Source organism: Neophocaena asiaeorientalis, unplaced genomic scaffold, assembly GCF_003031525.2.
Source record: "Neophocaena asiaeorientalis asiaeorientalis breed wild unplaced genomic scaffold, Neophocaena_asiaeorientalis_V1.1 scaffold177, whole genome shotgun sequence".
Taxonomy (NCBI): Eukaryota; Metazoa; Chordata; class Mammalia; order Artiodactyla; family Phocoenidae; genus Neophocaena; species Neophocaena asiaeorientalis.
In genome coordinates, this window is record NW_020172779.1 from 17,271,260 (window position 1) to 17,294,279 (window position 23,020).

At 42.2% G+C, this 23,020-nt stretch overlaps 1 protein-coding gene across 3 annotated transcripts in view; it reads left to right on the forward strand.

The window, feature by feature from the left end:
- KHDRBS3 (KH RNA binding domain containing, signal transduction associated 3) overlaps positions 1–23,020 on the forward strand; it is a 155,425-nt gene that overhangs the window by 112,326 nt on the left and 20,079 nt on the right. For all 3 annotated transcript variants that reach the window (XM_024741261.1, XM_024741263.1, XM_024741262.1), the window contains one exon: positions 15,336–15,418. In XM_024741261.1, the coding sequence (XP_024597029.1) occupies positions 15,336–15,418 (83 nt within the window). The remainder of the gene's footprint in view (positions 1–15,335; positions 15,419–23,020) is intronic.

Below are 23,020 nucleotides of genomic sequence, written 5' to 3' on the forward strand. Positions count from 1 at the left end.
TTTTTTTTTTTTTTTTTTTAAATCTTAGTTTGCCCAGAGCCTATCACAGGGCCTGACATTTTGGAGATACTAAATAAACATATGGAGGATGGCTTTTATTAATGCCAGCTAATTCTGTCATTCCCTGTGTCGTGTGCCTTGTTAAACATACTTAGTGAAATAAAATTAAAGCCAATTTTAGCAGACATTTAGTGACCTAATAAATAGGAAAGACAATGCAATTTAATAAAGAGGTTATTATTCTGAGATGTAAAATACTTGGTTTCTAATCCTCCTTATTGTCTGTATGATGTCTGCTTTTTTTCTTTTGTAAACTATTTAACCTTTTTAGTTTCTTCATCTGCAAAGTGCAGGTGGTGGTACTTTACCTATAAATCAGCAGGTTAGACCAGATGCTGTTCTAACCTCTTTTCCAACTTTAAAATTTATAATTGGTTGTTTTCTGAAACTTACTTAGTTTCCACTCACCCTAAACATGTTCTTTTAATAAGAAATTGTATTTTCATCAAATAGAAATCTTGATATTGAAAGGAAAGTCACAAAATAAACAAAGCAAACATTCTAATGAGAGAAACAAGCTAAAGGTGAGTGGCTCTGAATGTTTTGAATTCTGAAACAAGTTTTGAAAAATAATTTTAAAAGTGAGATCCTTTTTAAAATGCAACCTCACCTTTCAAGATGTATAAACTAGAATTGTCTTAGAAATTTTAATCATATTATTTTTTAACTCATTTAATTATGGTTGCATCAGCCTTCTATTCATGGGAGGTATTTACCATTCACTAATATCCCTTGATATCTTAATATTGTGTAATCATTCTAAGCTTTTGAGCCTGAGCTGATGGGTTAATCACCTTAAACATACGTGCAGTGGGGCGTTCTAGATGAAGTCGTAGGAGTTCATCAGAGTATGAAAGCTCTCTCAGGTCCTTAAAATGCTCTGATTATCCAGCTGTATGATGTTTACTGAACAGAATGTGGAATTGTCCTGAAACCACCCCATCTGGTGTGGCAGTGCCTACTTGAGCCAGGCAGGGGATGGCTGGGCACACGAAGGACTTTTACACGTTTTAGAGAAGGATGTGCACTGGGCCGTAGGCTGCTGGGCCGTAGGAAGTAGCAGAGCCAAGTACATCTGACTAGAGCACCAGGCGCTTTTCTCTTCAGATCCTCCGATCAGGGCCTCCCCACGGGAGATGTGGTGTGCAGTGGAGCACGTGTTCCCCCCGTGCTTCCCCGTACGCTGCTGCCCCAGCCCTCACAGTGCTGCCGGGTGGTGTCTTCTGCCAGACAGGAGGAAGGAAGGAAGGAAGGTCACTAAGCCACAGACACACGGGATAACCCAGCCTGCCCTGTGCAAGGGTGGACATCCCGTCCAGTGGCCTGCGGGATGAGAAGTGGGTGAACTGAGATTGGATCCCAGGTTCCCTAACCCGGGGTCTAAAGCTTTTATTCACAGTGTTCTAGCTTGTGTAGTGTTTACGACCTAGAAGAAGTGAGAAAATAAGTGAGGAAAGAGTATAAGAACCAGAGCCAGAGACACAATCGTAACTGTATAGCGGAGGCATCCCTAGCCATGGACCTTTCTTCCAGATTGATGCCCTTGTCTGGTCTGTCTGACTGACTGAAGAGGATCCTGAGCTTCCTAGGTGCTTCTTTGTAAAATCATCAACTTCAGTCTTAAGGTCAGAAGTTGCTGCTTTAATTTATTACATGTTTGGAAGGACAGTATCTGAAGGAGATGGCTTCATTTGGAAGCGATCACAAGGGTGTAGGACAGTGTTCTCCTGACTGTTTTAGTCCTCTCATATTTTTCTGATTCCGTAACCACAGGAGAACAGTGTGCTCTGCAACTTTTAGAAGTTGATGGAAGAAAAGGCAGCCGCCGTTTGTTGGGTATTTACTTTACAGAACATAGTGTGCCGCGCACTTCTCCTGTATCATCTTATTCAACCCTCACTTCAGTCCTGTGAGGTAAACACGATCACCAGACCGTTCAGAGAGATTAACTAATTTTTCCCAAATCACACTTCTAGTAAGTAATGAAACCCACATGCCCTTGTTTTTCTTAACCAGCACTTTGCTCAGCACTTTACGTGGATCTGTCATATCCTTAAAACACCACATGAGATATCAATACTTTCTAGAAGTCATACAACTGATTGGGGCAGAGCTAGGACTTAAAGCCCAGCAGTCTGGCTCCAGAGCCCACGCTCTTAACCAGGATCTGGTGCTTCCTGGACAAGTCAGTTTCATCTAATTTAAAACTCTGTTTGCTTGCGGACAGAGAAACTGACAAGTGAATGGGAAAAATTATTTCATCACTTCAGACATGAGGGTTCCTATGCGAAACTTAGAGCACGAGGCCCATGATTGGTTAGTTGCTGGTTTTACTAGTCCTTCTGCAACTACTGGAGGGTGTGTCCTCATAGGACTTCTGCCATTGGTTAACCTAACCCAAGTGTGAAGGGTCAAAGAGACAGTTTAAATGGGAGCAGAAATCTATACCTTGTGTTTGTACACAAAGACATGCCTTTCCTGCCTGTTCTGTAGCATCAGACTCGTTAAAGCTGTAGGAAAAGAAACTTGTCTCAAGAAAAATGCTGCTACCGCCATCAACAGTGTCCTTGTCTATAAAAATGGCTCCACGGGGACCACCATTTCTCCGTCGGCCCTAAGAATAAACTCTTCTGAAATTTTGTCAACTAGTAACATCAGTGAAAGCCTGTAGGGGAAAACCAAATATATCTTTAAAATGTACACGTAATTCTGTAATGTAGACTTTGTTTAAAGACTCAGGGAAGTCACATTCCTTGTCATTCTTCTGAGAGCTCACCTGAAGTTTTAATTGTATGACTAGTCTGGGAGTTTCGGTCCAGGTGAGAGTTGTACTAACAGCAAATTTTCCCATTGCAGTGACTGCTGGCGTAATTTTTTTGACAAGTGATCTCTAAACTGCTTCAATTATCTTGTTTTCCACAGTGAGAAATTTAATTAAAACAGTTACAGATTGTGAAAAGGTTATTTATGAAAATGCATTTTAAATGTGGATTGAAAAGCCTAGATAAAAATTTACCTAAAATTTTTATTTTAGATAAAAAGATGAAGGTTCTATAATTTTTTATATCCATTTTACCAGAAGCAAGAATAAGAGCAGTGGGCAGTTTACTTGAAATGTCTATCAGGAGCTTCACGAGTCTATCTCTTTCCTAAATTGCTTGAAAAGTTGACCTCTTTCGTAGAAATGTAAAACCTTAGGAAATAATTTCAGATTTTGAAGTTGTGAATATGAAGGGATTTTGTTTTTGTTTTTCCTCCTTTAAGCAAAAACAACCCCCCAAAATGTGCTTTATTAATAAGGGAGTAGAGGACTCTGAAGTGGCAATGTCTCTAAGGCATGGAAAGCAGATTCTGTCTCCCTAACTAGGCTTGCCCATCCAAGTAAGGTGAGCGAGCGATTGTAGTTGAGCTAATGTGAGGGGCGTGTCACATCCCTTGGGTGAATCAGGGCAGAGGCCGGGAGGAACTTGAGAACCACTAGACTAGTCCTCTGTTACAGTGGATTTCCCACAAGAACCTGCCATCTTCGTTTTATTGTTTTCCTTGAGCTTTTCACCAGCATGTGTAGAACTCAGTCCTCGCCTGCAAGTAGACCAGAGTCTACGAAGGAACAGTTATCACCCTCACTCTGAAGCCTTTCACAATCCCCTGGAAGCGTCAGGTGGTCATTATTTGGATCCACATGTGTACATCCTATTTGGGGTACTTAACCTTAGAGTGATGTGATCGCTCCTTTATTTGTCTTACTCTTTCCCATTATATTTTAAGCTGATGCTAGGGGCCATCCCTTTTTATCCACAGAGCCCAGAATTGAGTAAGTAATCAATGTTTGATTTCTTGATTCAGAAACAAAGCCCAGTGATTATTCAAGAGAGGAACACCTGCAATTGACTTACATACAGAGTGTTTAGGGAGGACAGAGGAAGGAAGGAAGGCTAACGTGGGAAGACTTTCCAGAGGAAACTGTGTAAACCAAACAGGAAAAGGGGCTGGCAGCACTCAGACAGGGAGAGCTGGGGGGCGGTGCGGGGGGGACACTTTGCATGAAGGCTCACATGACGTTCAAAGGCATAGGTGCAGGCGTGTGCAGGGACAGCCAGAACACTGCTGGTACAGGACTGATGAGGTTTACTAGCGTCTTTTTATTTATACCTTTATTTTTATTCTATTCAGGTTGTTCATAGGTAGAATAGAGCTGAGGTACGTAGCAGTACATGGAATCCTGAACGATACTTTAGGGCTAACGCAGTTTAAAGTAAAACCACATCATCAGGTTGGGTGATACAAGTGGAAGACCAGCTGGCCATCTCGATATGTCCTCCTAGTGTGACATTATCTTGGGGAGTTCATTAAGGTACAGGGTCTGACCCTCAGTTTTATAGGGTCAGGCAGAATATCCGTGGTTAAAAGCAAAGTCAGGAGCCGAACTCACTAGTTTGCAATCCTTGCTGTGCCTTTAATTGCTGTGTGACCTTAGGCAAGTTGCTTAACTGCTCTGTGCCTCGATTCCTAGTCTGTAAATGGAAATATTAGTGCTTATCACATGGGGTTGTTAGGAAGATTAGGTAAATTAACATATGGAAAGTATTTAGAATAGCGCCTGGCACATTAAAAGTAATATTTAGTTCTTCAGTTTACCAGTATTGCTCCAACTTTCAGGGCCAACTCTTGCTAAATGTGCCCCAAACATTAATATTTGAAAGACAAAATATACAGTACTATTCACACCCACCAGGAAGATTAAAGTTAAAAAGATAGTTTCAGGTGTTAGCTGGAATGGGGTGCTATAGGAATTCTCATCCACTGTTGTGGGAATGTAAGTCGATGCAACTGCTTTGGAAGAATGTTCGGTACCACATGTTAAAGCCGAAAACATGCCTCCCCAAGAGCCAGAGATTCTGCTCTGGGAACCACTCAACAGAGACTCATACGTGGATGCACCATAAGACGTGCCTAAGAGGCATGCAGGCAAAACTAGAAAGAAGCAAAGTATTCATAACTGGGGTGGATAAAGAAGTGGTAGTACAACCATACAGACCAAGTTTTCACGCAGCAAGAAGGAACCAGGGGTTGCTGCCTGCAGCACCGTGGGCAGATCTCACGGGCACGCAGTTGACTGAAAGAAACCTGGCACGAAGGGGTAGCCACTCTGATTCCATCTCTGTGAAGCTCGAGAGCAAGTTAACCTCCCTGGTGGTGTTGAAAGTCAGGATGGCGTTCCTTTGTGGGGGAGATAATAATAACTGAGGGTGCGCACAAGGGGAGCTACTGGGGGCTGTTGATGTTGCCTTTCTTGATCCGGGTGCTGGTTACATAGCTGTGCTCACTTGGTGAAAATTCACTAAGCTGTGCACTTAGGATTTGTACCTTTCTATGAATTATTTTATGCTTGAATAAAAAGTTTAAAAATGTGATCAGTCTGTGTATTAAAAACATTGTATTAGACAGACCAGATACTCTTGTTTATAACAGAACAGCACGTCTTCCTTCAAGCAGATTTGTTCAAGCCGAACAAACCTTCAGCACATCTGGTCTCTCTGCTGTTAAACCAGATGAGAATCTGAAGGTTTCTGGGTGAGTCTAAAAGCTGAGCAAGGAGTTATCTTAATCCTAACATTATGAAACTCTGATAGTTGATGTTTTCATTGTGGAGAAACCTCTGCACCATGAATTAGGTGTGCACCTAGGTGGGCCAGGAGCCCCTTCCCCTTCGTCACGGGACTGGAAGCACTTGCTACCTCTCTCCTGGCCAGTCACATAAGAACACTTGGAAGGATGAGTGAACCCATATAAATCCGTCGCTGCCAGCCAGGCATCCATTCAGGAAGTGCTTCTTGAATGCTTTCTTGTGCCAGGCACTGGGGACACAGTAGTAAACAAGGTAGGCGAAGCCCCTGTTCTCAGGGAGACTGCATTTCCAGTGGAGGACATAGGTAATAATCAAATATATTGGGTGCTGATAGGAATCAGCTGTCAGACCCTTTTAGCATTTCTGGCTGATTTTCCCTTGGGGCAGCCTTTCTCATCTGGGGTTCCAGAGCCCACAGAACACAGAAAATGATGTGCAGAATTATTTCCTGAGCTTCCCAGGGGTGGTACAAACGACTGCTGTTCTGGATGCACAGGAGAGACGTGAACTCACTTCATACAGAGTGGACACCTTAGGGCACCGGGCTTCACTCTCTGGTGGAACCCTGGTTGAGAAAGGCTGTGAACGCTTCTGCCAATTCCTGAAGAGGTAGCTGAGAAGCTGAATTGAGCCTTAAAAGAAATCCAGAATTTGGGAAGGATAAAACAAAATAGTTGGAGTTTAAGGCTCCCCAAGTTTGGGTTTAGGGGGCTGATTAATCCCCTAGGCTTTGGATCAGAACCCAGAAAAGCTATACTCCCAGAGGAAGGCTTATCATCTCAGTCCTGTGTGGGGTGCAGGTTGCTAATTCTTCTGTCCCCCACCAAGAGCAGGTACACAGTCTCTCTAGAGAAATAGAACAGTGTAGGCCTTAAATTATTTCTCTTAATTTTTCATATGTAATGGCAGTTAATCAAAAATTACAGGCATACAAGATGAGGAGACAGTAAGAAACAGACCACGATAGATTCATATAGCAGACGCAAACTTTAAAATAACTATGCTCTTTATAATCATGGAATTAGAAGATAAAGTTGATGATTTAAGCAGACAACTGGAAAATATAGAAAACAGCTATTTTAGAACTGAAAAAAAAAAAAACGGAATGGTTTTAGTTGCAGACTAGACACAGTTAAGGGAAGAAATAGTGTACTGGAGGTTAAACCAGTGAAACAGAAAGACAGAAACCTGGACGACACAGAAGATCGCGTGACACACAAGAGCCTCCAGCGGCACCTCATTCCCTTCAAGCCCCAAAGGTGTGATGCGGCGCCTGTACTTCTCCCCCGGCTCCCCCGCTCAGGCCTCTGTGTCCGCTGTTCCTTCTGCCTGAGATGCCAGCATAGCTCGCTGCTCCGTTGGCTCACGTCTGTCTGCGGTCCTTTCTGTGAGGACGCCTCTGGCAGCTGTCCGAGATCTCCAGCTCCTCCTTGCTCTCCCTGTGTCACGCGCTGTGTATGTGAGCATTGACGTTTGTCTGCTTCCCCGCTGGAATGTAAGCCCCATGAGGACAGAGGTGTTCGTTTTGTTTTGTTTGTTCAACACGATATCCCCAAGGGCTCGGAGCAGTAGGCATTCAACAAATGCCTGCTTCCTGGGGAAGATGGCAAAACCGATACCAAAATCCCTAGCATGAGTTACATAATGTGGGCTTAATAAAATTTAGTTATCCCCCTTTTTCTCATCTTTGTGGAATTTCTGGTTTAATTTTATTTTCTTTAATTTTCTATTTACAAGTTTTCCCTTCCCTTTGTGGGATTTCTGGGTTAACCTCTTCGTTATTTTCTGTATTGTATTATATTGTATTTCTTGTCAAATCTAGATAAATCTAGTTCTATCTCAGATACAAACTGAGAGAAGAGAAGACTTTGAATAATTGATGTAGATGTGTTTTTAAAAGCTGTGTTCAGATGTGGATAGAATTACAACTACTGTTGGTCAGCCGTTCCTTTATCTAAAAACCACAGTAGTCGTTAATACTAGTATTTGCAGAATGAAAATGTAGACATCACAGTTTAAGAATTTATCACATTCAATAAAAGAAAAATACCTGGATAGCTCTGATGTTTCTCTGGCCTAATAGCTTGAGAGTGTTAAAGGGAACAGGTCTTCAACAAAATGGAACTAGCTTTATTGGGCAAGAACTGTGCCAAACAGCTTTCATAGATTTTTTTTGGTTAATCCTCCCACAACCATTGGAAACAGCCAGGATGTGGATTATGATTATAAAATTGAGGTGGAAGGAGGGTAGGTGATTTCCCCGAAGCCACATAGCCAGTTAAGAGGCAGAGCTGGAATTTGAACGTGGGCATCAGACTCCAAAGACCGAGATGAAGAAGTTGTATGAGTCTAGAAGCTGCATAATATACTCCTCACAGCCATAGACCAGCACGTGGGGATGCAGTTTGATTGTTGAATTAATGATGTCTTATTTAAGTGATTATGGGGGACAGATTCTTATTTAGCATTGTTATTAATGTTGTGGTTTTGTCCTTAATTATAAAATAACTTGGTTATGTGATGTGTTCACGGTCATTTCTGGTACTCAACGAGGAAATTAGTTTATTCAGAACCCCAGCAAGAATGAATTTCTCAAAAGACTATTTTTAGCTAATGTGTGTGTTTTATAAACTCAAAATAATCATGGTAAGAATAAACTTAAATAATCTTTTAGCACTCTATTTTATGTGAAAACTTTTTACATTTTGAAATGACCAGGTTTCACCCTGGTGAGGTGGTGTGTAGTCAGCATAATTGTCTCCTTTTAAAAGGACTCAAAACCTAAACATTATTTTCAAATCACTTTTGTAAATTCTCTGTTTAAAATGGTTTTTCCCAGCTTAAATTTTATGCTTGATTTTACTTGTGACAGAAATAGAATTAAACGCTGTTTCCTTTATCCTAGAAAATCTTTTCTCTTCAGAGCAAGATTTCTTTGGTGCTGGGCCATATGTCGGTGGAGTTTTCAGGTCGGGAATGGCAGATGAAGGACCTCTGCCTGTGTTAGGGCATGTTTTGCCATAATGTGACCCCCCTGACACCTATCAAGTGTCCAGGTCACCCTGTCAGTTCCATTTAGACATCTTCCTTATCGAAGACAAAAACTCAGAAGTGGATCTTGATGAATAAGTCTCTTATAATGATTCAAGAATGTTTATTAATATACATTTATTTCTTGTCCATCTTTGTTCACTCTTTTTAATAATGTTCTGACTTTCAGGAATAGAATACAGAGGTGTTTTTTTTTAAATATTTATTTATTTGGATGTGCCAGATCTTAGTTGAGACACGTACGTGGGCTCCAGTTCCTGGACCAGGGATCGAACCCAGGTCCCCTGCATTGGGAGCACGGGTCTTAGCCACTGCACCACCAGGGAAGTCCCGAATACAGAGTTTTACTGGGAAATTTTTTTCCTGAGGGCAGGGAATGTAAGATTGATAGGTAACGTTTGCAAAAAGAATTCAGGTGAGGTCTCCCTATCAAAATTTACACTATATGAGTAAATATTGCATTTTACTCTAGCACATCTCCTCAATTCGCATTCATCTTAGAGAAGCTATTGCTATGTTTCCTGCCGCTTGGTCTTTAATTAGTTCCTTTCTTTATTCATTACTGTGTTCCCGACATTGAGAACACAGGAGAACAAGGTCTGTTCCTTCCTCTTAAGGACCTTGTAGACCAGGGGGAGAGAAAGGAGGCAGAGAAATAATTGTGGGCACTGAGTACGTGCAAGTTATCAGTTATCAGGGAAGCACAGAGAAGGGGGTGATAATTCAGCCTGGAGTCTCCCAGAGAAAGACCTAAAGAGGGAACAGCATGTGCGGAGAAACTGCAGCATGAAACAGACAGGCTTCCTCAGGGCCCTTAACGTGTGGATGAAGCTGACCGCACTGTCTCTCTCGTAGGAGCCAGGAGGGAGGAGTGGAGATTTGTAAGCAAGGAAGCAACAAGCTTAGGTTTGCATTTTAGCAGATAATTCTGGAGAAAGGGTTAGATGAAGAAGCACTAGGCAGCTTCTGGGTGATTCTAACGTAGTCACGTTGGGAATGTAGAGGAAAGATACGAGAGAGAAATAGGAGATAAAGAAAGATTGGCAGGTGGAATGGTGGTGAGATGGGAAAGTGGAGGCATGGATTCTGTCTAGGACAGGAGTCCTTCAGAGGTTCGTGCAGACCGATGGTCTCCTAGCACTTGGTTAGAGAGGCGTGCCTGCAGAACTGCCTCACTCACAGGTACAGGACCCTGTTTTTAAAGTGCAAAGAAGGGGGATCTTTGCAGCGCATTTTAACAACATAAAGGAGCTCTGTTAAGCTTCTTCCAGAGGAAATTCAGTTAAGTTGCTTAGAATCAAGGAGTTTATCATGCCCAGTGTCCTCACTCTGGGTCGTCTGAGGAATGGCTCCAGAGATGTGTAGACAGGCGGAGGCAAACTCGGGGCAGCTGAGAGGACCCGGTGCAGGCGGGATTTGGCGCGCTTTCCTCAGCAGCGTTCAGTCCAGCCGTCCAACGAGCACTTGCTGAGTGGTCCTCCTTAGGTTCCGGCCCTGCCATTACTCGGTGCAAAAGAATCAGTACCCCACAGTCCGTGCTCATAAAAAACAGTAGGTGAGGCCAGAGCCAGTCAGTCGTTTCTGTGCAGTAACAGCGGCATATGTTGGTCCATTGTTGGCGTAACAGGTGTGGTGGACTCTGCGTTTGTGGGAGAGACAGAGGAGGAGGTTCACTGGAGCCTCATCGTGAAAAATGGACTAGGCAGAGAAGGCAGGTGCAGAGACTCACAGGCAACAGCATGTGAACTGGAAGGAACTTTCACGTGAAGCGCCGGACTCACTGCAGAGCAGGGGGCCGACACAGAGACTTTGCGGCATGTCGTGAAGGGGAGCGTTCTCTAGGAGAAAATGGAAATACGAGAAGTTACGCAAAGACGTCAAGTGTAAAAAGACATCGTTCCGCACATCTGAGCTCTGCCGACAGTGGAGTCCTGAGTCCCCGTCCCAGGTCCTGGCGCCTTTTAGGAGTGGATTCTGAGCTTCTCTGTGATGGAATTATTGATAGGTCAGCAGCATCCCCGCTACACTAGATGGATGATTCCACTCGATTATTTGTGAACTTGTGACAAAGAATGCACTCACTCTTGTTTAAAATTTCTAACTAGCCTCAGAAAAATACGAAGAGGAGTTTCATAATGTCAGATTATTTAAAGGGAAGCAGCCAGTTGTTGGGGACACTGGAAGATAAGAGCATTAGGAGAAGAGGGACAGAGAGACAGGGTTGCTCTGCCTCAGATCCCCGAGCCCTCAGACAGAAGCCCTCAGGCAGCCTGCCACCCTCATCCTTCCCTGTAGTAACCATTTGTTGATCCTTTGCTGGCTGACCTCCCCAGCTGTTCTTAGCCAATGACCTCATCTCCTTCTTGCAATAAAATAGCAGGTCATCAGCAAGAATCCCCTCCACTCCCTCCCAGAAACGTACACATTCATCCACAGTCACACTCCTTTTTCTTCTGTCGGGTCCCAGTCTGCTTTTATGCTTTCCTATATTTTTCACGTCCTGTCCATTGAACAGACAATACTTGTGATGGAAGAGGCTGCACCCCCAAGGCCAAATCCAACTGTGAAATCATCGTCATGAAAGAAATATTGTGAAAATTGCATTTTTAATCTTTAAAGTCTTCACTGTAAAATATGAAAGTCAATAATTCAGTGGCCTAAACAATTTGAAAATTCAGAATAATTGAACAAGGAATGAATGACATAAGTGTAGGTTTTAAATAGTCTGCTACTTTACATTTCAGTTACTTAAGGAGATTCCAGTCATTTACTGGAGTTTAAAGTCTTGATTCTTTTAAATAAGCATAGAAAGAGAACTCTGCATGGGTGAAGCCATATTTTTTTCAGCTACTAACAAATGACTGAAGCAGCCGTGGGCTCTGCATTTTGCCAAGCTACGTGCTCAAGGCAGTGACCTAGTTGCAAGTCCCGCCCTCCAGACTGACCTTCCCGGCTCTATGCCCACAGTTTCCAGAGACAGTCCCGAAGTGCGGAATCTAAATCCACACTCCGTAACTTGGCCACGCGGGGTCTGGTATATGGGTGTCTCCGGCTCATTGCTCTCCCCTTTCGTGTGCATTCCACAGTGTGCTCACCTGAACCCTGGGTGAGAAGGGTTCTTGTGTCTGTACCTCCATTGTTTTGCACCTGCTGTTCATTCCGCCGAATTTTTAATAAATTTTCCCAGCTGCTTTTGCTTTTCTCTGCTTTCAACACTTCTGGGAAATTTTCTTCCCCTTTCCCTTTCCCGGTGCCACGCCGGGTGCTTCCCTTCGCCACAGCGTGTGACACGTTGCCTGGTAGTTCTCTTCAGTCGCCTGTCATCTCCATCCCGCCAGCGACCTCACTAGACAGGGCACCCCTTTCCCGCCACGGTGTCTAGCAGGAGTGCCAGCTACAGGGTAGGGGGCTAAGTAAAGGATTTTTTTTTTGGTTTTTGTTTTTTGGGTTGTTTTTTTTTTTTAACGCGGTAAGATTACTTTCTTTTTGTTGAGATGCTAGCTGCTTTTGTTAATTCACCAGAATTGTAATACCTGCAGTTTGCTACTTGTAACTAAAATCAACTCAAATATTTTTGTTTGTTTGAATCTTATCTGAGAGCTTTCTCCTCCTTGCGTTGGTCACTGGAAGATCATAGCTATATTAGTAACCTGCCTTCAGCTACTGCAAGGGACACCATGGCTTACCAATATGTTCTAAGGATATTCTTGACCTTTATTCTTCCTCTGCCCCTATTTAATGAGTATTCCTTTTAGATTCTATCCACGTTCAAAGTTCTGAACACATAGCTCTTCAGCAAATATTCAGTTCCTCCTTTATGAGAAAACATTTTTTAAAATTTAAGGTGGTCACGTACAAATTGTATAAGCCTTACCCCTGCAAAGGTAGTATCATCCCTTCAGATTAATAGTTGTCTTACAAAATGGAGCACATTACAATATACCTTGCCATTCAGATACTTTTGCTTTTCTAAATCAAATAAATTGAGATATACTATTTAGTAGATGCTTCTTAAAAGAGAGTAGCTAAGGTCAGCACTTTAAAATCAGTCACTTGGCTCCTCCCCTTGTGTGTAGTGGCTGCTGACGTTCATCACCTGTGAGTCTCATCATTTTAGAAATCCAGGAGAGAGGTCGGCAAGGGTAATGCTTTACTAGGATAGTTAACAATGTAAGCTATTCTTTATAAAGTTCTTAATACATATCTGGCATTTTGCTGGAATACATACGTATGTATATGTAATTTCTCATCCTTTCAGGATACTTATTAAGGATTCACATTTTACAGGTAAAGAAACAGATTCTGGGGAAGTGGATGAACTTGACTGAGATCAGGGACAGTAAAACGCAGAAGCCCATCTGACTCCACATCTTTTCTCTTACCCCTTGACCACATTTCTCCACTTCAAAAGCTCTGGTGATGATCATTAAATTGATTACCATTGATAAAACTGATGTTCCAAAATACTTAGATTATTTCCTGGCTCTTTTAAATATTAAGTAGATACCAGTAAGTCCAAAGTCACTATGTAATTGATTATCCCCAGAAACTTAGAAATCAGTTGTAGGGTAGGCTTCACACTTTCATAGATATAAATGTCATTGAGCAACGTATCTAATTTGATCTTACAGAATGATCATCTCTCTGGACCTTTTTCAGTTTCAAAATACCTTTAAAATAACCATAGTGTACTTGTTATCACATCTGCAACATGTCCTCGTAGAACTAGGAGAATGGCTTTAGCTCTTTTTGGGTTGTTTTTTATTGTTGAGTAATGAGAGTTCTTCATATATTCTGGACACTAGACCATTGTCAGATAGGTGATTTGCAAATATTTTCTCCCGTACTGTAGATTGTCTTTTCACTTTCTTGCTGATGTCCTTTGACACAAAAGTCTTTAATTTTGCTGGAGTCCGTTTTATTTATATATTTTTTTGGTTGTTTGTGCTTTTGTTAGCATATCTAAGAAACTAATAACTAAGGTCACAAAGAGTTACACCTGTGTTTCTGCTGTTCAACCTGGCTAGTGAATTTTTCACTGGAGTTGTTACACTTTGCACCTCAAGAATTTCTTTGGATTCTTTTCTGTATTTCTTATATCTTTATTAATATTCTCGATTTTGGTGCGGCATTGTTCTAATACCCTTCTTTAGCTTTTTAGATACAGGCTATCATTTAGTTCCTTGAATATATTTCAAATAACTGATTTAAAGTCTTTGTCTAGTGGGATGAATTGGGAGATTGGGATCGACCTATATATACACTAATATGTATAAAATAGATAACTAATAAGAACCTGCCGTATTAGCACAGGGAACTCCACTTCACTGTACAGTAGAAACTAACACAACCTTGTAAAACAACTCTACCCCAATAAAAAATAAAAATAAATAAAGTCTTTGTCCAGTAAGTTCAGTGTCTCAGCTTCATCAGGGATATTTTTCTACTGACTACTTTTTTTTTCTCGTGTATAGACTATACTTTTGTTTTTTCTTTGCATGTTGCATAATGGTTTTTGTTTGTTTAAAACTGGACATTTACTATAGTGTGTCTGTGCGAAAATCAAGTTCTCCTTCCTCCCTAGGATTTGTTTTTTTCTTGCTTTAATTACTTTTCCAAACTGATATTGTAAAGTGGATACTTATCATGCGTTGCCTCAGAAGTGTCTTTTCTCTCTTGCCTTGGTGGTCAGCTAATGGTTGGACAGAGATTTTGTCAAATGCTTGGAAATGAAGTGTGTAGTCTTTACCAAGAGGCCGAGGGTACCTGCAGGAGCTTGTCTTCAACACTGAGCCAACCAGTTTACAACTAACTGGCTTAGCCTTGACTTTCCTTCTTATACTGAACCTCAAGGTCAGCCAGAGGAGAGCTCAGGGCCTTCTCAGGTCTGTCCTGGGCAAGTACCTGACACTGTAGCCTTTGAGATTCCAGAAATATGTCAGAACTTTGCAGAGCTGGTAGGGACATCTCATTCCCCCACTTTTCCTTGTAAGCTTTGTGGTTAGCCTGTTATTTGCTCCAGTCTTTCTCCACCACTTCAAGCAGCTAATCTCATAAACAATTGCCTCTGATTATTTTCTTCAGATACCCTGAGGGAAAAGACTTTGCTCACTGGACGAGCTCCCGGTCAGGTCAAATAAAGGCAGTCCTCTGGGGATGGGGTTTTGAAAGCCTCCACCCTGCCCTGCCCCCTCCAGTGACCTCCAGCCTGCTGGCTTCCTGCATGCTGGATTGCGGCTCCTGCAGAGCCGGGGGGTGAGGGGTGGGAATAGGACCGAGCTCACCCTTCATTCCAAGGTGCGGCCAATTTTTTAAAATATAAATGCTCCCTAGATCTCTGCAAGCCTTTGGTTAACTTCCAGGCATCTAAAAATGTTGATTCTAACCATTTTTGCCAGTTTCTCTCTGCTTTTTCAGGAGAATTTTTGGAGGTTCTTACTCTTATCATTTTCACTGATGTCACTTTTATATTTTTCCTTACATTATAATTAGATATATAGTTAAATGGTCGCCGAATTAATTCACTAAAAGCAGAATGCGTCTTCCTTTCCAGAAATTTCTCTGAACTTTTTTGTCTTCTCCTGTTATATTTTAGGACTATGATGATGGATATGGCACTGCTTATGATGAACAGAGTTATGATTCCTATGATAACAGCTATAGCGCCCCAGCCCAAAGGTAAGAGCCAATCTTTATGACCAGACTCCATAGCAGACACTTGTGCCCTTCCACAGTTGCTGTACTCTGGGAACAGGGTGGTGATTGGCCAGTGACGGTGATTTGACTCGGCCTGCTTTGGTTTTGTTTGTTTTCATCGGAGAAGCACTATCTTATCCTACCGAATAGCATGTATTGCTCTCAACTTGACTGTAGTACTAAAGCAATGAGTCTTGGAAAATAAAAGTTGAAATTTTATTTGCTCTAAAAATTTAACTTAAGCTTTCAGTATATTCTAAGGAAGAACAGTGTCTACCAAGTCTGTGGCTCTTCAAGTCCTAAGGCCCAGAGTCATATCAGAAATGTGTAAATATCCCGCATTGTCAGTGCCTGGGGATGGAAGTGACAAAAGTTTTTTTCGGTGTTCATAGATCATTGCTGTTTCTTCGCAGCAGTGCTTCTGTTTTCTAGCAACTTGAAATTCCTATTTGTGAAAAATGAGTGAGTTCTAATTTGTCTTCTGAAGAAGTGTTGACTTAGAAATGAGTGTTATTAGAGGGAAACACAGCTTCATAGTTACGTCTTCTGATAGTAGACCTTGATGTCCATTGATACATGAAATCCGTGTTCTGTTCAGAATGTTTTCCTGAATGCCTAGAAACCTCTTGTTTTATGTTTAAAATTCTGAGTGGTAGACAAAGACAGACATATGCAAACCCAAATACTGGCTTTATGAAGCAGAAATAAATATGGACTACATGGTTATTTCGATGAAGCATAAATTCACTTTTGAACTCATTCGGAGCCAGGCAAGCTTTGAACAGATGGGCACCCTGGTGCTGAGGTTGACAGGGATATAATTTTTTCTCTTTTTGTTCATGCCAGATTTTTTACTTATATAATTTATAACAATTAAGTAGCCTTTAAACTTTGACTCCCAGCTGGTCTTCTTTACGGGAAGCCTTGTGCATGGTGTTTGCATCCTTGCGGGTTTTGGCACGCCCCGGGGGTGACTGGCACACAGTGGACGTTAGACAGGACTTTACGTGTCTCACCCTGTATAGCTGTCCCGGCAGTGTCACGAAGTATGTGGGGCTGTTCCCGTTATACAGATGAAGGGAAGGGGCACAGAGCATGAGATTAAGTAATTAGCCGGAAATCACACATGGAGTGCAATCCAAATTTAAAGACTCACACGTCTCATTTAATCTGAACGGCAACAGCAGGAGTTAATGTGCCTGTTTTACAGATGATGAAACTGAGGCTCAGAGAAGTAAATAACTAACCCAGAATGTGAACCAGACTTGGAAAGCTTGTAGTCTTCCCACTTTAAGCTGTGATAACGTATTAATATGATTGATCACACGCACTCGTTCCTTTGGTCATTTATTCATTCAGCCAACATTTATTAAATGTCCACTACGTGTATTAAACGTAGGCACTGTGCTCGATGTTGGATTACAAAGATTATTGAGACAGAGACCCTCTCCTTGGGAAGTTCACAGGCTAGAATGAAATACAAATATTTAAAAGCAATGTAATGTGGTAATCACGTGAGAGTCTGAGGAAAAACACAGTATTTCCATAAGAAGACAGTGCTCAAGTCTGGTTGGGAACACTGGGGACATTTCACTGAGAAAGTGAAGGGCAAGTAGGGGTCACCAGGGTACAGGCAGGGAAGGACATTTCCCAAAGCCAGAGCAAGGCACAGAGCCTGACACAAGAAGTGCTGCCTGAGCTGGAGGGCGTGCCGCACGGGACAGATGAGGCAGGAGAGGGAGTGACCGCATCCTCCCCAGTCTCAGGGAGCAGGCTCCGGACCGTGGGCAGCAGCGGGGAGCCAAGGGAGCAGTGTGTTCACACCTGGATTCAGAGAAATGGATTAGAAGGCGGTAGAGAGGCCAGGTTGGCAGATGGCGAGCCTGGAGGCAGAGACCCATTAGGAGGCTGGCACGTTCCGAATTATAAGCCCTTTAAATGTCAGGAAGACTCACGTGAAAGAAACACCTTTCATGACAGCCAGCCCACCTGCCCGGAAGTGATCTTTTCAGTGCTACCTGAAGGAGTCACAGAGAATTGCATGAGAATGCCACACGTTGGCAAGTGCGGAAGTCACTGTTGGTCGGTTACTCTTAATATTCATTTAATCCTCATAACCTGTGAAATAAGTGTCAGTCCTTTTAAAGAAGAAAAACTGGTTTACAAAAATTAGGTAACTTGCCTAAGATCATGCAACTTACAAGCGAAGGGGCCCGACTGAGCACCTCGGTCTGTCTGTCTGTCTCCCTCTTCACCATCTACTGTAAATCACAATGAAGCAGCTATATTATGGAGCAGCGTGAAGAAATGGTGCCAGGTGCTGTATTAGTTTGCTAGAGTTACCATAACAAAATACCACAGACTGTATTTAAAGAAACAGAAATTTGTTTTCTCAAGGTTACAGAGGCTGGAGGTCCAAGATCAAGGTGTTGGCAGATCTGCTTTCTTCTGAGGCCCCTCTCCTTGACTCGCAGCTGGCCGCCTTCTCACTGTGTCCTCTGTGCGCGTGCATCCCTGCTTTCTCTTTGTGTCCAAATTCCCTTCCTTGTAATGACAGCAGTCAGATTGGACTAGGGCCCACAGAAGGCCCCATTGTAACTTAATCACCTCTTTAAAGATGATTGATTGTCTCCAGATACACATTATGAGGTACTGGGGGTCAGGGCTTCAACATATGATTTGGGGGGAAAACACCGTTCAGCCTATAACATGCACATATTATAACATCGGTTTAAGTACAACACTATGTATCTCATAATTAGAAATCTAGTATAAACCAGTTAGAGCAGATTTTTTTGAGATCATCCCCAGGATTGAGTAGTGGGTGTCGACCAGGAAGTCACCATCACATCATGTTCAGCAGTGAACGTTGGCTGTGTGCTTGGTGTACTATACCATGGGCTTCACACAGATTCTTTCCCCCCTCAGCATGCCCTGAACTATTGCAAAATTCAAGTCTAAACACGCCATTCCCTTGCATACAGGTTCAGAGAGGTTAAATCGCTTATCCAAACTCAGAAGGCTGAGCAGTGGTAGATCCACATTGGCCCCAAGCATCCTCGTTTGTACTTCCGTTGCCTTTCAACTCTCCTTTTGTCGTGGTTTTGATTTCAGTTACTGAAACTGGTTCCTATTAATATTTTCCATATACAGTATTCAAAGACCTGATATTTTGTGATGCTGCTTAAATCCCTTAGGAATCATGCCTTCATCTGAACTGGAACTGTTGTTGCCTTATCAGACTGCAAGGCCTTAATCAAACCTAAGAATTTCATTTATCCTGCATATTAATGTTGCGGGCTAAGACGAATGAAATTAAGAACTTGGTTTTTCCAATTTTACGTGAGATCCTTTCAGCAAAGGACATTCACGGCCACTACTTTCAAGGAGCAAACAACCTAGTATCCACTAACAGATAATACCATGTAACACTTGATATTCTGGGGTCTAAATTTTCTTGGTTTTTACACTCCAGGTTCTATAAAATTTATTTCAAACTTCAGTAATTCTCTCAATTCAGAATTTGAAAGTACAGTCTGTGCTGTAGTTATATAGCTCAGCGTTACTGCCGAATTCTTTACTTGGTCTCCTTTTAGCTTACAAGCTGTTCTGAAAATGTTCTTTGACACGTCAAGACGTAGTGGAAAGAGCACAGAGCAGAAGTTCTTAGGACCGCACTGTCCACCCTGGCAGCCTCCAGCACACGCGCCTGTTGAACACTTGAACGGTGTCTAGTCCAAAGGGGGATGTGTTGGGGGTGTCAGGCACATACCCGATTCCAAAGGCGGTGTGGAGTAAATAAAGGACGCAAAATAAAGGACGCAAAATAAATACACGATTAAGATCAACATCACCTGTTTATTTTTACTTTTTGTTTAAACGTGGCTACTAGAAAACTCTAAATTACAATTTTCCCTTGGACAGCGCAGAGTTAAAAGATGGCGGTGTCTCTGGCACCAGCACAGAGGAGCTGTGTCTCAGGTTCAGGACAGTGCACCCTCGGGGCAAGCAAGTCAGCTCACCAGGAGCAGAAAGAGAAGTAGAGAGTGTCCAGTAACATTGATCCTTTTGAAACTTCTATTTTAAAGTTTTGTACTATGTTACTACCACTATAGCACACATGTTACCCATAAATAGTTTCAGTTACAAGCTCAAAAACCATTTCTTTGTGATGCAGATGTGTTATCAGAAACGTCTGCAGACCCAGGCCACGGTGTAAGAGTCTGACGGAGCTGGGTTTAGGTCCCACTTTTAACGCTTACTGGTTACGTGACTGTGGGCAAGTCATTTCACCTCTCTAAGCCTCCATTTGTAAAATGTGTAACTTGGTTTTTTCTTTGGAGGATCGACCTGAAGGTTGAACGAGACAGGAAAGCCCACAGCCCTAGTGAACCGCCTGGAGGTAGGCGGGCTGCCCAGCGTCTTCTCTGTGAGGGACTAAATGAGACCTTCCCCGGCGGCGTAGTTCCACATTCCACCAGGTGGTTAGCGTAGCGCTGAGGGAGCCCCAGTGCCCGCCCTACATAGAAAATAGAAAATTCAGCATAGTTCAGCTACGTTTCCCCATCGATGTTTGTGATGGCCCCCATAGCGTAAAACAAGGCATTGTTTATCTAACTTCACACATTTAATGAGTAACAAGCTGTCATCTATTACTGTGAAGAGAAATATGAGCTATTCTTTACAATACTGGAGTTATTCTAATATACATTGGCTCAGAAATAGTTATTGATTCATTCCTGTGGGCACACCGCTCTGGAGTAGCTGCGGTGAATTAAAAAAGAGCAGGTGATAAATGGCCTCCGTCGCACCTGCCCTGACATGACTAGAGCCTTCACAGAGATCATAGTCTGACTCCTGGAAACCCTTTGTAAATGTATCTATTTCATGCTAAACTAAGTGGGATTAGTTTTCATTTGATATTTATAGCATGATGACTATACTTAATAATACAGTATCGCGTTCTGGAAATTTGCTAAGAGTAACTTTCAGGTGCTCTCATCACACGAGAAAATGGTAACTGTGAGAAAATCTGTTAATTATCTTGACTGTAATAATCATTTCACTATGTTTTTGTATCTTATGTACAACTTTTATTTCAAATTCCACAATTTTTTTTTTTTTTTTGCGGTACGCGGGCCTCTCACTGTTGTGGCCTCTCCCGTTGCGGAGCACAGGCTCCGGACGCGCAGGCTCAGCGGCCATGGCTCACGGGCCCAGCCGCTCCGCGGCACGTGGGATCTTCCCGGACCGGGGCACGAACCCGTGTCCCCTGAATCGGTGGGCGGACTCTCAACCACTGCGCCACCAGGGAAGCCCCCAAATTTCACAATATTTTAATCTGTGTTTCCAAATAATTGTAAATTCTCCAAGGAGATATTTGATTCCTCTGATGATCAGTCATAAAGAACGTAGAACAAAAAGGGTTTCCAAAAAGTGCTAATAACCCCCTGAGCATAAGTGGATGGCTCTGTAATAAAAAGTTTATTTTCTTGCGGGTTTAATGTTGACATGCTAATTTCCCGTAGCACTCTGTGGCTTGACGGTATTTTTGAGTACCTATTTCCTTTCATCCTCCAGAATCTCTATGATTTTCCTGAAAACACTTAGAAATACTGAAAAAGGGAATTAGAAATAATAGCTGCTAGTTTTGGAGAGCCTGTTAAGTCTAGCACTCAGCCATCTGCATCCTTTCTATACATTATCTCCAGTTTTCACAGCGGCCCTACGTGCTAAGCTTTTCCATGTACAGAAGTTGAAGATGTGATGTTTAGCGACTTTCCCGAGAGTACGCTGCTGAAGAGTACTGAAGCTTAGGTTTTTGTCTGACACTAAAAACCATTATCCAGCTAAAAAAATTTTAAATGTAAAATCATTGACTTGTTTTTGTGACAAAACAACACCTCAGCCCCTTCATCCAAATAGGCAGAGTAATGGAAACTGTCAGAAGCTACGAGTACTCTTGGTGTGTTTTCAGGTGCCAGTTCCAAGGAACGCAATGAGACAGAAATTAGTGTTGCCGTATGCCCAGCTGTCTAGTTTGCTGTTACTTCTGTCGGCAGCCTTAGCACTGTATGTGCAGTAATGTCTTCTCAAAAGCTGACTTGTAGAGGTCTGAATATAGTTTGGAATTTTCACTTTGGAAATGATGACCTGGTGTTTAGTTTAGGATGTAACATTTAAACATCAGTAAAACTGTCTTTTGGAAGATATTGCTGTGTTGTATCAGGGTTGGCTGTTTTGGATTTTTAAAAGCAGTAATGGTCTGGCCTGGATTAACCACGCCTTGCAATATTTTTGTGAAATATACTTTTACCTAGCCTGCGTTTTTGGCTACTTGCAGCACAAGTGCTGAAGGAGTCTCTTAGCACAAACTAAGCCGTATCGCTATTGACAGACAGATACTTCTAACACAGTATTATAAAGACGTTGACCAAATAACAGAGACAGCAACCCAGATTATACTGTAAAACTGTAAATATCTAAATTCTCAGTCAAGGACCATATGCTAAGAAAAAACAAGGAGATGGCTATAGTGAAAACGAAGCTACAACCTAAAAGGGAAAAGGGAGGGAAAAGCCCAAGGGCCAAAGTTTTAACATGTATAAGTATTGCTGTTAATAATAATTACTGTGCATTGACCACATCTACTGCAGCATTGGTTGTATCTAGATAAGTGTGTGTGTGTGTGTGTGTGTGTGTGTGAGCGCACGTGCACACGAGCATGTATTATCCCCTCTGGTCTTAATTTTAACTCTAAAAGATGGATATTCTCATCCCCATTTTTTTCTTGAGAAAACTGAGGCACAGAGAGAGGTTTAGTAAGTGGTCTGAGTTACACACTTAGTGACATTACTCATCTCCGTCCGTTTTGTTTCTCCTGTTGTCGTGCTTCTCAAAGAGTCGTACACCTATCACTGAGGCTTCACAACGTGATTTCAGGTGGTACGTGGCCGACTTTTTTTTTTACAGTTTTAACAACTAGATTTTAAAGTTTCTGGAAAAGTATGATTACCATATCAAGCACATGATTTTATGAATAGTATTGCTATAAATAACTTACAGTAGGTTTAAGTTAAAATCAGTATAGGGAGTAATATGAAGTCACTAACAGGATGAGTGCTGGACATGGATGGGAAAAGTCCCAGAAGTGGTCCATGAAGGGCTGAAGTTGGGCAAACACCGCCCTCAGCACTTTTCTTTTTTCAAGATTCATTAACAAATTTTGAAGGAATGAGATATCTATCGAGTGCTTATCAAGTGTTAGTTACTATATTAAATGCTCTCATGCCTATCATTTTATTTAATTCTGCCAGATTATCAGTTTTTAGTTTTACAAATAAGGAAACTAATGCTCAGAGAGTTTGAGCTTGACCAAAGTCGCATAGCTAATAAGTAGCAGTCAGGCCTCATATCCAGTTCTCTTTAAGATCAAGTTCTTTTGCTTAACCTGAAGGCAACTAAGATGGGGGGTGGGGGGGAGGTCCCTACAAATACAGAGAATACCAGAACGCCTGAATTGGCCACGTGGAATCTTCAGACATGATCTCCGCAAGTGGATGAAACAGCAGCAGGGCCAAGGCG